This window comes from Staurois parvus, unplaced genomic scaffold, assembly GCF_062004578.1.
Source record: "Staurois parvus isolate SC_StPar_1 unplaced genomic scaffold, SC_StPar_1.0 ptg001366l, whole genome shotgun sequence".
Lineage (NCBI taxonomy): Eukaryota > Metazoa > Chordata > Amphibia > Anura > Ranidae > Staurois > Staurois parvus.
Genome location: NW_028319162.1, coordinates 76065 through 88295, shown reverse-complemented (window position 1 = coordinate 88295; position 12231 = coordinate 76065). Strand labels below are relative to the sequence as shown.

The following is a 12231-nucleotide window of genomic DNA, read 5'->3' as shown; positions in this document are numbered from 1 at the left end:
AGAACACTATATATACCCATACAGAACACTATATATACCCACACAGAACGCTATATATACCCATACAGAACACTATATATACCCACACAGAACACTATATATACCCATACAGAACACTATATATACCCATACAGAACACTATATATACCCACACAGAACGCTATATATACCCACACAGAACACTATATATACCCACACAGAACACTATATATACCCATACAGAACACTATATATACCCACACAGAACACTATATATACCCATACTGAACACTATATATACCCACACAGAACACTATATATACCCGCTACAGAACACTATATATACCCACACAGAACACTATATATACCCATACAGAACACTATATATACCCATACAGAACGCTATATATACCCACACAGAACACTATATATACCCATACAGAACACTATATATACCCATACAGAACACTATATATACCCATACAGAACACTATATATACCCATACAGAACACTATATATACCCGCTACAGAACACTATATATACCCACACAGAACACTATATATACCCACACAGAACACTATATATACCCACACAGAACGCTATATATACCCACACAGAACGCTATATATACCCACACAGAACGCTATATATACCCACACAGAACACTATATATACCCATACAGAACGCTATATATACCCATACAGAACGCTATATATACCCACACAGAACACTATATATACCCATACAGAACGCTATATATTCCCATACAGAACACTATATATACCCATACAGAACACTATATATACCCACACAGAACACTATATATACCCACACAGAACACTATATATACCCACACAGAACACTATATATACCCATACTGAACACTATATATACCCACACAGAACACTATATATACCCACACAGAACACTATATATACCCGCTACAGAACAGCATTATTATTGTTTATATCAATTTCTTTTTAATTATAATTTTTTTATTGTTTACATTTTTATATACAGTATTGTATTTTTTATTATTATTATTATTATTATTATTATTATATACCAATTTCTTTTTATATCAATTTTATACCATATTATTTTTTTAAATTATTATTATTATTTTTTAAGCACAGTATTCTTTGTATTTATTAATTTGCATTTTTATTGTATTATATCAATTTATTTTTTTAATGATAATTTTTTTTATTGTTTCAACTTTCATGTACAGAATTTACTATTATTATTAATAATAATAATAATAATAATATATCAACTTCTTTTTATATCAGTTTCTTTTTTTATTTGTATGTACAGTTCTTATTGTATTTATTTTTTTTATTATTATTTATTATTATCTGAAATATTTTCCCATAAACCCTCCTGGTGTCCTGTGGCTCTGAGTGATTGTATGCCACCTCGGGGGAGCCGGCCGTCTTTCATTTTCTCCCCAATTTCTCTTCCAGGAACGAAGGGGGAGGCGGGGCAGAAAGGTGACCGCGGAGTGGCAGGTGAGACCACACCCTCTGATTGATGAGCCCCCCCATCTGGCAGGGGTTCTATGCCCCCCGACTCATATTGATGAGCCCCCCATCTGGCAGGGGTTCTATGCCCCCCGACTCATATTGATGACCAGTCACTTGGCCGCCATCTACCAGTCACTTGGCCACCATTTACCAGTCACTTGGCCACCATCTACCAGTCACTTGGCCACCATCTACCAGTCACTTGGCCACCATTTACCAGTCACCTGACCGCCATCTACCAGTCACTTGGCCACCATTTACCAGTCACTTGGCCACCATCTACCAGTCACCTGACCGCCATCTACCAGTCACTTGGCCACCATTTACCAGTCACCTGACCGCCATCTACCAGTCACTTGGCCACCATCTACCAGTCACCTGGCCGCCATCTACTGGCTGCTGCCCCCCCGCTCTAGAAGACTATGCTTCGGTTTTGTATTTTGTATTTTGTGATCCATCGTCCACTGACATCTGTCACTCTGCAGGGCCTATTGGTACTCCCGGGATCAAAGGAGACAGAGGACCCCCCGGTCCTCCAGGGCCCGCCACTAGGCTTCCAGGTAAGACCTAATGCCAGGAACCAGGATATTCGGACCAGAACCTGAGCAGCCAGATGCAGTGTAAGGGAGGGGAGGTCCAGGATATTCTATTACAGGAAGACCGGGGCGGGTACAAGTGGCCGTATGATGGTACGTGGCCCTGTGCTTCGGATGACCACCGGACATGTATCTCCCAGCGTGGCGGCCTCAATTTACTGTCCCTCAGACTTTAGGGGGGCCGAACTGTAGACATTGGGAGGAGATAAGGTCCCAAAGTCAGTGGAGAAAAACAATGCCCCATCCTTGGTGTCAGTGGGAGGAGTTGTGCCTCATCGTTGGTTCGTTGGTTTCAGTTGCAGGAATTGTGCCCCATCGTTGGTATCAGTGGGAGGAATAGTGCCCCATCATTGGTGTCAGTGGGAGGAATAGTGCCCCATCATTGGTGTCAGTGGGAGGAATAGTGCCCCATCATTGGTGTCAGTGGGAGGAATAGTGCCCCATCATTGGTGTCAGTGGGAGGAATAGTGCCCCATCATTGGTATCAGTGAGAGGAATAGTGCCCCATCATTGGTGTCAGTGGGAGGAATAGTGCCCCATCATTGGTGTCAGTGGGAGGAATAGTGTTCCATCATTTGTGTCAGTGGGAGGAATAGTGCCCCATCATTGGTGTCAGTGGGAGGAATAGTGCCCCATCATTGGTGTCAGTGGGAGGAATAGTGCCCCATCATTGGTATCAGTGGGAGGAATAGTGCCCCATCATTGGTGTCAGTGGCAGGAATAGTGCCCCATCATTGGTGTCAGTGGGAGGGATAGTGTTCCATCCTTGGTGTCAGTGGCAGCGATAGTGCCCCATCATTGGTGTCAGTGGCAGGAATAGTGTTCCATCATTGGTGTCAGTGGGAGGAATAGTGTCCCATCATTGGTGTCAGTGGGAGGAATAGTGCCCCATCATTGGTGTCAGTGGGAGGAATAGTGCCCCATCATTGGTGTCAGTGGGAGGAATAGTGCCCCATCATTGGTGTCAGTGGGAGGAATAGTGCCCCATCATTGGTGTCAGTGGGAGGGATAGTGTTCCATCCTTGGTGTCAGTGGGAGGAATAGTGCCTCATCATTGGTGTCAGTGGGAGGAATAGTGCCCCATCATTGGTGTCAGTGGGAGGAATAGTGCCCCATCATTGGTGTCAGTGGGGGGAATAGTGCCCCATCATTGGTGTCAGTGGCAGGAATAGTGCCCCATCATTGGTGTCAGTGGGAGGGATAGTGTTCCATCCTTGGTGTCAGTGGCAGCGATAGTGCCCCATCATTGGTGTCAGTGGCAGGAATAGTGTTCCATCATTGGTGTCAGTGGGAGGAATAGTGTCCCATCATTGGTGTCAGTGGGAGGAATAGTGCCCCATCATTGGTGTCAGTGGGAGGAATAGTGCCCCATCATTGGTGTCAGTGGGAGGAATAGTGCCCCATCATTGGTGTCAGTGGGAGGAATAGTGCCCCATCATTGGTGTCAGTGGGAGGGATAGTGTTCCATCCTTGGTGTCAGTGGGAGGAATAGTGCCTCATCATTGGTGTCAGTGGGAGGAATAGTGCCCCATCATTGGTGTCAGTGGGAGGAATAGTGCCCCATCATTGGTGTCAGTGGGGGGAATAGTGCCCCATCATTGGTGTCAGTGGGGGGAATAGTGCCCCATCATTGGTGTCAGTGGCAGGAATAGTGCCCCATCATTGGTGTCAGTGGCAGGAATAGTGCCCCATCATGGGTGTCAGTCAGTCAGATTGGTGCTCCTCTGGCACTGAATGTATGTAATGTAAAGGGGTGTTGGGCGTTCTGCAGTGTCTCTTGATGCTGGCTGCTGTGGGATCTATTGTCATTGGCAGGGATCTGTTTTTTTGTGAGGGTCTATTGTTACTGGTGGGAGATCTATTGTTGCTGGGGGTCTTATGCTGCTGGTAGGGATCTACTGTTGAGGGAGAGGTTTCTGGCTGCTAGGAGATCTGTTGTTACTGCTGGGGGTGATCTAATGTTGCTGGGGGGGTCTATTGTTGTTCGAGGAATCTATTGTTGCTGGAATAGGGTCTATTGTTGCCACAAGGGATCTATTGTTGCTGGAATGGGGTTTATTGTTGCTGGGGGGGTGTCAATGAGTTGGAAAAAGGACCCCCCCTCCTAATAATAGTAGCTAATCACCTTCTCAAAGACATGTGACTTCCCCCTGTGATCAGCTGAGGTCATTGCGATTGGCTCAGCATGAAAAGAGCTTTCCTGGAGCATTTCAGTCCCTGGTAGGACAATCCACTATGGGTGGTCAGGTGCTATCACCACCGGGATATCCGGGATAAAGTTGTGGACAGGCACAAGTCAGGAGATGGATACAAAAACATTTAAAAACCACGGCCACTGGTTTCTCTACATTCTGCCATGGCCAGATCAGGGGGGGGGGGGGGGTGCAGGGGTGGGCTACACCCCTCAGATTTCAGTTGTGCCCCCAGGCCGGTCTTTCCATGGATGCTGTGCCTGGCTGTTGTGTAAATCCCAATCCAGGGGCGATCCTGTGTCGTCTGCTGTATGGAGGATCAGGGATGACAGGAGTGAGAGCACAGCCTGCACCTCTAACTTTAAGTTTGGATGGGGGAGGGGGAGGTTACAGGATGGGGTAACTGTGTACAATGAAAGGGGGGGGGGGTAACAACTATTTGTACTGAGATGAGAGGTTTGTGCAGGAGGGGGGGATGGGGGATATGTACTAGAAGCAAAATGGAGGTTTGAGGGGGAGGGGGGGTTAGGTGGGATTTGTGCTAAGGGGGAGGTGGGATTTGGATAAGGTGGGAGGATTTTATACTGGGAGGGGTAATTTGAAGGGGTTTTAGCTACAGGAGGGATTTGGGGGAATTTGTCTTAGGTGGGGGGGGGATTGAAGGAAGAGGATTGGTGCTGGGAGGGGGGATAGAGGGATTTGTACTAGGAGAGGGGATGGGGGGTTGTGTTAGGAGGGGAGTTGGGGGGGAGTTTGTACTAGGAGAGGGGTTTGGGGGGGTTGTGTTAGGAGGGGAGTTGGGGGGGGGGAGTTTGTACTAGGAGAGGGGTTTGGGGGGGTTGTGTTAGGAGGGGAGTTGGGGGGGGGAGTTTGTACTAGGGGAGGGGTTTGGGGAGGTTGTGTTAGGAGGGGAGTTGGGGGGGGGAGTTTGTACTAGGAGAGGGGATTGGGGGGGTTGTGTTAGGAGGGGAGTTGGGGGGGGGAGTTTGTACTAGGGGAGGGGTTTGGGGAGGTTGTGTTAGGAGGGGAGTTGGGGGGGGAGTTTGTACTAGGGGAGGGGATTGGGGGGGTTGTGTTAGGAGGGGAGTTGGGGGGGGAGTTTGTACTAGGAGAGGGGATGGGGGGGTTGTGTTAGGAGGGGAGTTTGAACTAGGAGGGGGGATTGGGGGGGGGTTGTGCTTGGAAGGGGGAATTGAGGGGTTGAATGTGTGCTAGGATAAGGAATTGGGGAGGGGGGGATTTGTATTAGGAGGGAGGATGGGGGAGGGGGAAATTGTGCTTGGGGGGATGTGGGATGGGTTCTGCTAGGAGGGGGGGGGGGATTTTTGCTAGGAGAGAGGGTTGTTAGGAGGGGAGTGGGGGGAATTTGTACTAGGAGGGAGGATTGGGGGGTTCTGCTAGGAAGGGAGAGAAGTTGTGCTAGGAGAGAGGGTTAGGGGGGATTTGTGTTGGGGGGGGGGGCATTGTGCTAGGAGGGGGAGTTGGGAGGGCTTGTGCTAGGAGAGAGGGTTGGGTGGGATTTGTGTTGGGGGGGGGGGCATTGTGCTAGGAGGGGGAGTTGAGAGGGCTTGTGCTAGGAAAGGGGGATTTGGGTGGGGTGGAAGATTTGAAGCCGCCGCCCACACGCCATCTCCATCCATTGTCGCTGACTCTGTGCTGTTCTGCAGAGAAGAGCAGCGAATATCGCAGATTCGGGGGGGGGGATCCCGGAGGGGGGGAGGGGGGTGTAGGGGGATCCTTTTCTCCAAATCAGTGATTCTGTTTTTTAATTTATGATCTTTTCCTGACATGTCGACGTTCTTTCTTTCACTCGGATGTTAGAAGCTGCACTGGGAGAATACAGCTGGATAAGACAAAAACTGTGTGTCTTCACTTCAGGCTGCAAAGGAACAAAATGCGATTATTTTCGGGGGGGGGGGGGGGGATTCTTTTCTCTGCCCGCTGTATATAGACATGAAAGTTTCAGGTGCAGAAAAGGCAAAAGGCCCCGAGAGTCCCATCTATGTACAGAGGAGAGGCGTGGTTAGAGCGCCGCCCTGCTGGTGAGGATTATAACCCCCGTTCTGCTTTCCTAGATTTTGTGCGGATCGTTGGGGGGCTTCGAGGTCGAGTGGAAATCAAACGTAACAACGAGTGGGGAACGATCTGTGATGACGAATGGGATAATAATGATGGAAAGGTCATCTGTAGGATGCTGGGCTACACCCGGGTCGTGGCAACATTCACCGCCGCCGGAGGTAAGTAGGGGTCGTTGTCACCCGGAGGTCTCCTTTTTTCCCAGGTCATGGTGCCAGTGATGGGGAAGGGGGGAGGGGCTCTACATTGCCCTGTATATGGTTGGGGGGCCTCATAGACTATAAATATCCCAGAGTGACTGTGGGGGAGGGGACATTATAGTGTAAGCTCCTCTGGTACAGAGACTGATGTGACTGTGGGGGAGGGGACATTAGAGTGTAAGCTCCTCTGGTACAGAGACTGATGTGACTGTGGGGGAGGGGACATTAGAGTGTAAGCTCCTCTGGTACAGAGACTGATGTGACTGTGGAGGGGGGGGGTACATTAGAGTGTAAGCTCCTCTGGTACAGAGACTGATATGACTGTGGGGGAGGGGACATTAGAGTGTAAGCTCCTCTGTACAGAGACTGATGTGACTGTGGGGGAGGGGACATTAGAGTGTAAGCTCCTCTGGTACAGAGACTGATGGGACTGTGGGGGAGGGGACATTAGAGCGTAAGCTCCTCTGTACAGAGACTGATGTGACTGTGGAGGGGGGGGGTACATTAGAGTGTAAGCTCCTCTGGTACAGAGACTGATATGACTGTGGGGGAGGGGACATTAGAGTGTAAGCTCCTCTGTACAGAGACTGATGTGACTGTGGGGGAGGGGACATTAGAGTGTAAGCTCCTCTGGTACAGAGACTGATAGGACTGTGGGGGAGGGGACATTGAAGTGTAAGCTCCTCTGGTACAGAGACTGATGGGACTGTGGGGGAGGGGACATTAGAGTGTAAGCTCCTCTGTACAGAGACTGATGTGACTGCGGGGGAGGGGACATTAGAGTGTAAGCTCCTCTGGTGCAGAGACTGATGTGACTGTGGGGGAGGGGACATTAGAGTGTAAGCTCCTCTGGTACAGAGACTGATGGGACTGTGGGGGAGGGGGCATTAGAGCGTAAGCTCCTCTGGTACAGAGACTGATGGGACTGTGGGGGAGGGGACATTAGAGTGTAAGCTCCTCTGTACAGAGACTGATGGGACTGCGGGGGAGGGGACATTAGAGTGTAAATTTTTTGTTTATTAAAATCTTGCAAACAAAAAACATCATAAAAATCATATTTACATATATACAGAATAAAAATATGTATTTTTAAACAAAACCAGCTTACTTCAGCAAAATAACAAATCCTGACCGTCACCTAAACACCCCCTCAGGCTAAGAAACGATTAAACATTCACCCCATACATTGATCCCACACATTGATCCCACACATTCATCCCATACATTGATCCCACACATTCATCCCATACATTGATCCCACACATTCATCCCATACATCGATCCCATGCATGCAGCCTTTCTTCAAAAATCTGATGTTACAAAATCTAGGGGACGTGAAAGGACAGAAAGAGAAGCCACGCCCCCAGAGACTGACAGACAGCAGCTACGGGGACCTGACATTCCTCCACGCCTTTGTCCAGGCTCCCGGCCGCCACCTGTCCTTCTCAAGACCCCGAATCTTCCCAACCTCACCCAGAATATTGTTCACCACCACCTCGACAGGAAGGACTTTTTTGCGAATGGAAACCTGACACCGTGCATTCCACGTGTAGTAACGGACTACTAAGCTAACTAGAAAAAGTATCTCAAAATCAAAATCCCGGTGAGTCTGAAAGGCACCGTAAGACCACTCCGCGTAACTCAAGCGGGAAAGGAAAGGGATCCCCAGAGCCCCACCCACCCGCTTGTAGACTTCTATATTGAAGGGGCACTGAAGCAAGAAATGGTCCATCGTCTCCTCCACACTCCACTCTTGGACAACCACGGTTCTCCGCAGAGCGATGCTTCAGGTTGCCCTTCACATAGAGTCTGCCATGGAACGAGAGCCAGGCCAAATCCCGAAACTTTAAAGGGATTCTCTCCAGATTCATCAAACGCAGACCCTCCCTCATAACCGGGCCTGGGCAATCCCTCCCTCATAACCGGGCCTGGGCAATCCCTCAAGGCCAATGGCTCGCTAAAGGCAGATTCAACAACCCTCCTCTCCAGGGCCTTCCTAGGAAGAGATTTAATTTCCTCCGCCGTCACTCGCCATTGCCGAAGCATTTTCAGACACGGGGCAACATAAGCCGGGAGCTTACCATGTTGGACCCTCAGGCTTTTCACTGGCCCACCATTCTCCCAGCTCCGTAGAAAAGGCCTAAACCAGGACTGAAAAATACCAACCCACCCAGGCGGTTCCTCTGCCAGCATGCTACCAAAATTATGTTTCAAAAACATCAGAGAAAAGAAAACCACCGGGTTGACCATACCTAGGCCACCCATCCGCCTGGGAAGGTAGGTTACAGACCTCTTAATGAGGTTCAGTTTGTGCCCCCATAACAGCTGGAAGAAACAACTGTAGATCCTCGCATAGAGAGACACTGGCAAAACACAGACAAAGCTGACATACAGAAATACCGGGATCAGGTAAGTTTTAATCAGGTCAATCCTTTCCCTGTAAGAGAGTTTCCAATCCTTCCAGCTGGCCACCTTGGCATCGGCATCTTGTAGCCTGCTTACCCAATTTGCAAGGCCGTAATCACCGGGACCAAATCTGATGCCTAAAACTTTAATTTCCTGCTGGGGCTCTGGGAAGGCGTCCGGAAGGGTAAAGCCTTCGCCTTCCTCTCCCATCCAGAAAACCTCACTCTTATCCTGATTGATCTTTGAGCCAGATGCCTCAGCATACTGTTCCATCACCGAGACCACCTCCTCCGCCTCCTGCCTCAGCATACTGTTCCATCACCGAGACCACCTCCTCCGCCTCCTGCCTCAGCATACTGTTCCATCACCGAGACCACCTCCTGCCTCAGCATACTGTGCCATCACCGAGACCACCTCCTCCGCCTCCTGCCTCAGCGTACTGTTCCATCACCGAGACCACCTCCTGCCTCAGCATACTGTTCCATCACCGAGACCACCTCCTCCGCCTCCTGCCTCAGTATACTGTTCCATCACCGAGACCACCTCCTCTGCCTCCTGCGTCCCGGAGATGAAAACAGACACGTCATCAGCATAGGCCACGACCCTCAGAGGGGGCTCCCCAGGAATACCCAAAGGAACTCCACACAACGGTCCGCTCTCTAACCTCCGAATGAAGGGATCGATTACAAACGCATATAGCAGAGGACTCAAAGGACACCCCTGACGCACACCTGAGCCAATCCCAAAGGGTCGTCCAATCCAACCATTCACAAGCATGAAGCTTTCAGCCCCTCTGTATAAGGTCTTTAGCCAATCGATGAAGCCCCCCTCCAGGCCATACTTGCCAAGAAGCAGCCATAGGTACTCATGATTGACTCGATCAAAAGCTTTGGCCTGATCCAATGCCAGCAGGAACTTTCCCCAGCCTGCAGCCCTGCACCCCTCCAGGGCCTCCTTCAGCTAACACCGCTGAAAAAGTGCTTCTTCCCTGAACCGAACAGTGCTGATGGCGAGAAAGTAAATTGCCCGCAACAGACGATAAACGCCAGAAAATAATATTTGCCAATATCTTCCTATCAACATTGAGAAGGCTAATGGGCCGCCAATTCTCAATTCTCGAGGAATCCTTACCCTTTGACAGAAGAATCACTGCAGATTGTCGCATGGAGGGAGAGAGCGAACCCTCTCTCAGACAGCCATTAAACACCTCCACCAAATATGGGGCCAGAGTCACCTTAAAGTGCTTATAAAACTCGGCTGTCAATCCGTCTGGCCCAGGCGACTTCTTCATGGCAAGCTGATCAATAGCTTTCACCACCTCATCTGCCGTGATGTCCTCTGTCCAACTCACAAGAGAACTGCCATTTCCCAGTCCTGGAGTAGAGTCCAGAAAACCCAACATGCTCGCCCGATCGAGGTCCCTCCTACCCAGGAGGTCAGCATAATATCACCTGGAGGTTTCCAGGATCCCTGACTTGGACTTTGTCAGGGAACCCGTACTGTCAACCAGGCCTACAACTGACTTAACTGCTCTACCTTGTTTGCAGTTCTGGTAAGGGTCGGGTGAGTGATACTTCCCATAATCCCTTTCCAGAACCAAAGAGGCATGCCTGTCATATTGACACTGCCTGAGCAAGAGTTTAACCTCAGAGATCGCTTCTGGATCTCCATTATTCGAGACAAGCCGATCGAGCTTCCTCCGCAGACGCTGGTAGGTGACATACTTATCAACCTGTTTATTCCTTCCTATGGCCTTGAAAAACCCAACGATCCTTCGTTTTGTAAGCTCCCACCACTCGGACTTACTGCTGCAAACGTCCATGATTGATACCTGTGCCTGAAAAAAATCCTCAAAGGATTGACTCACCTTCTCATCGTCCAGGAGTGCCGAATTCAGCTTCCAGGTACCCCTCCCCTTAGGTGGTGTATCGGGGCCACTCAGAGTCACAGACAGAATACAGTGATCGGAAAACTCCACCGCCTGACACACTGGTGCCGAGAAGGCGGAGTTCCCCTTTAAAAAAAACCTATCTATTCTACTCTGACTGGAACCTCGCTGAAAAGTGAATCCCGTGTCGTCTGGGCAGCAATGAATGTGCACATCAACCAGACCTGCCTCTCTAGCTATTTTGTTTAAAAAAAACCCGTCACAGTCCAGCCTGACTCCGGTCCCTCTCCTGTCCTTAGTCCTAGTGACGGTGTTAAAGTCACCACCGAAGACAACTTGCTGGGCTGTAAAAAGGAAAGGCTTGATCTTCATGAAGAGGCATTTCCTGTCCCATTTTGTCTGGGGCCCATAGATGTTAATCAGGCGCAGGTCCTGCCCCCCCATGGAGACGTCTAAGACCATGCATCTCCCCATTTCTACCTCAATAATCCGCCGACAGGTTACCATGCCGGAAAAAAGTACCGCAACTCCAGTGTAAGGCTCGGCCGCAAGAGACCAGAAGGAGGGGCCGCGCCTCCACTCCTTCTTCGCCATATGAACATCCCCCAAACTGGACAACCTGGTCTCTTGCAAAAAGAAAATGTCAGCATCAAACCTGCTGAGCAAAAATAAGGCCATGTTACGAGCGCTTACTGATTTTATGCTGGCGACATTAATGGTCGCCACCTTCAAAGGAGTGGGAACCGCCATCAGGATGATCGAGGTACCCGTTTCTTAGCCTGCTTACCCCCCTCCCTACTTGGAGACCCTACACGCTTCATAGTCCTCTGTGTTTCCTCCTCCATGGAAACCAGAGACTCATCCCCTGAAGATCCCTCATCCTCCACCTCAGATAACACTTCAAATGTGTTTGACACCTCCACCCTCCCAGGGTCAGGTACAGGCACATCCTTCTTCCGCTTCTTCTTCCCAGACTTCCTTTTTGCCTCCAACCACTCCATATCATCATTTGATAAACCGGCCCGCAAAGCCCCCTCCCCTTCCCTTCCACCATCACCAACAACATCATCCACCCCACTCTCTCCACTCACCACAGCAGTCCCCCCAACCTTCACCCCAACACCCCCACCATCATTCACTCCACCCCCCAGCGCCTCACATGCTCTGACCCTCCGACGCTGGGGAGGGGGGGTCGGTGCAACCATACACATTGGTCCAGTTCCCTCCACAGCCCCCACTACCTCTGGGGAAACTGACACAGGAGGATCAGACACAACATCCACGGACACTGACTCAGGGGGCACAACACAAGGAGATGACACATTAGAGGGACCATCAGACACTGGGACCACAGGGACAGAGACA

At 49.9% G+C, this 12231-nt stretch overlaps 1 protein-coding gene across 1 annotated transcript in view; it reads left to right on the top strand.

Annotated features, from left to right (window-relative positions):
* Positions 1–12231, top strand: part of LOC149436374 (uncharacterized) — a 70770-nt gene that overhangs the window by 52464 nt on the left and 6075 nt on the right. The window contains exons 14-16 of the mRNA XM_089661684.1: positions 1449–1493; positions 1994–2068; positions 6372–6533. Of these exons, the coding sequence (XP_089517810.1) occupies positions 1449–1493; positions 1994–2068; positions 6372–6533 (282 nt within the window). The remainder of the gene's footprint in view (positions 1–1448; positions 1494–1993; positions 2069–6371; positions 6534–12231) is intronic.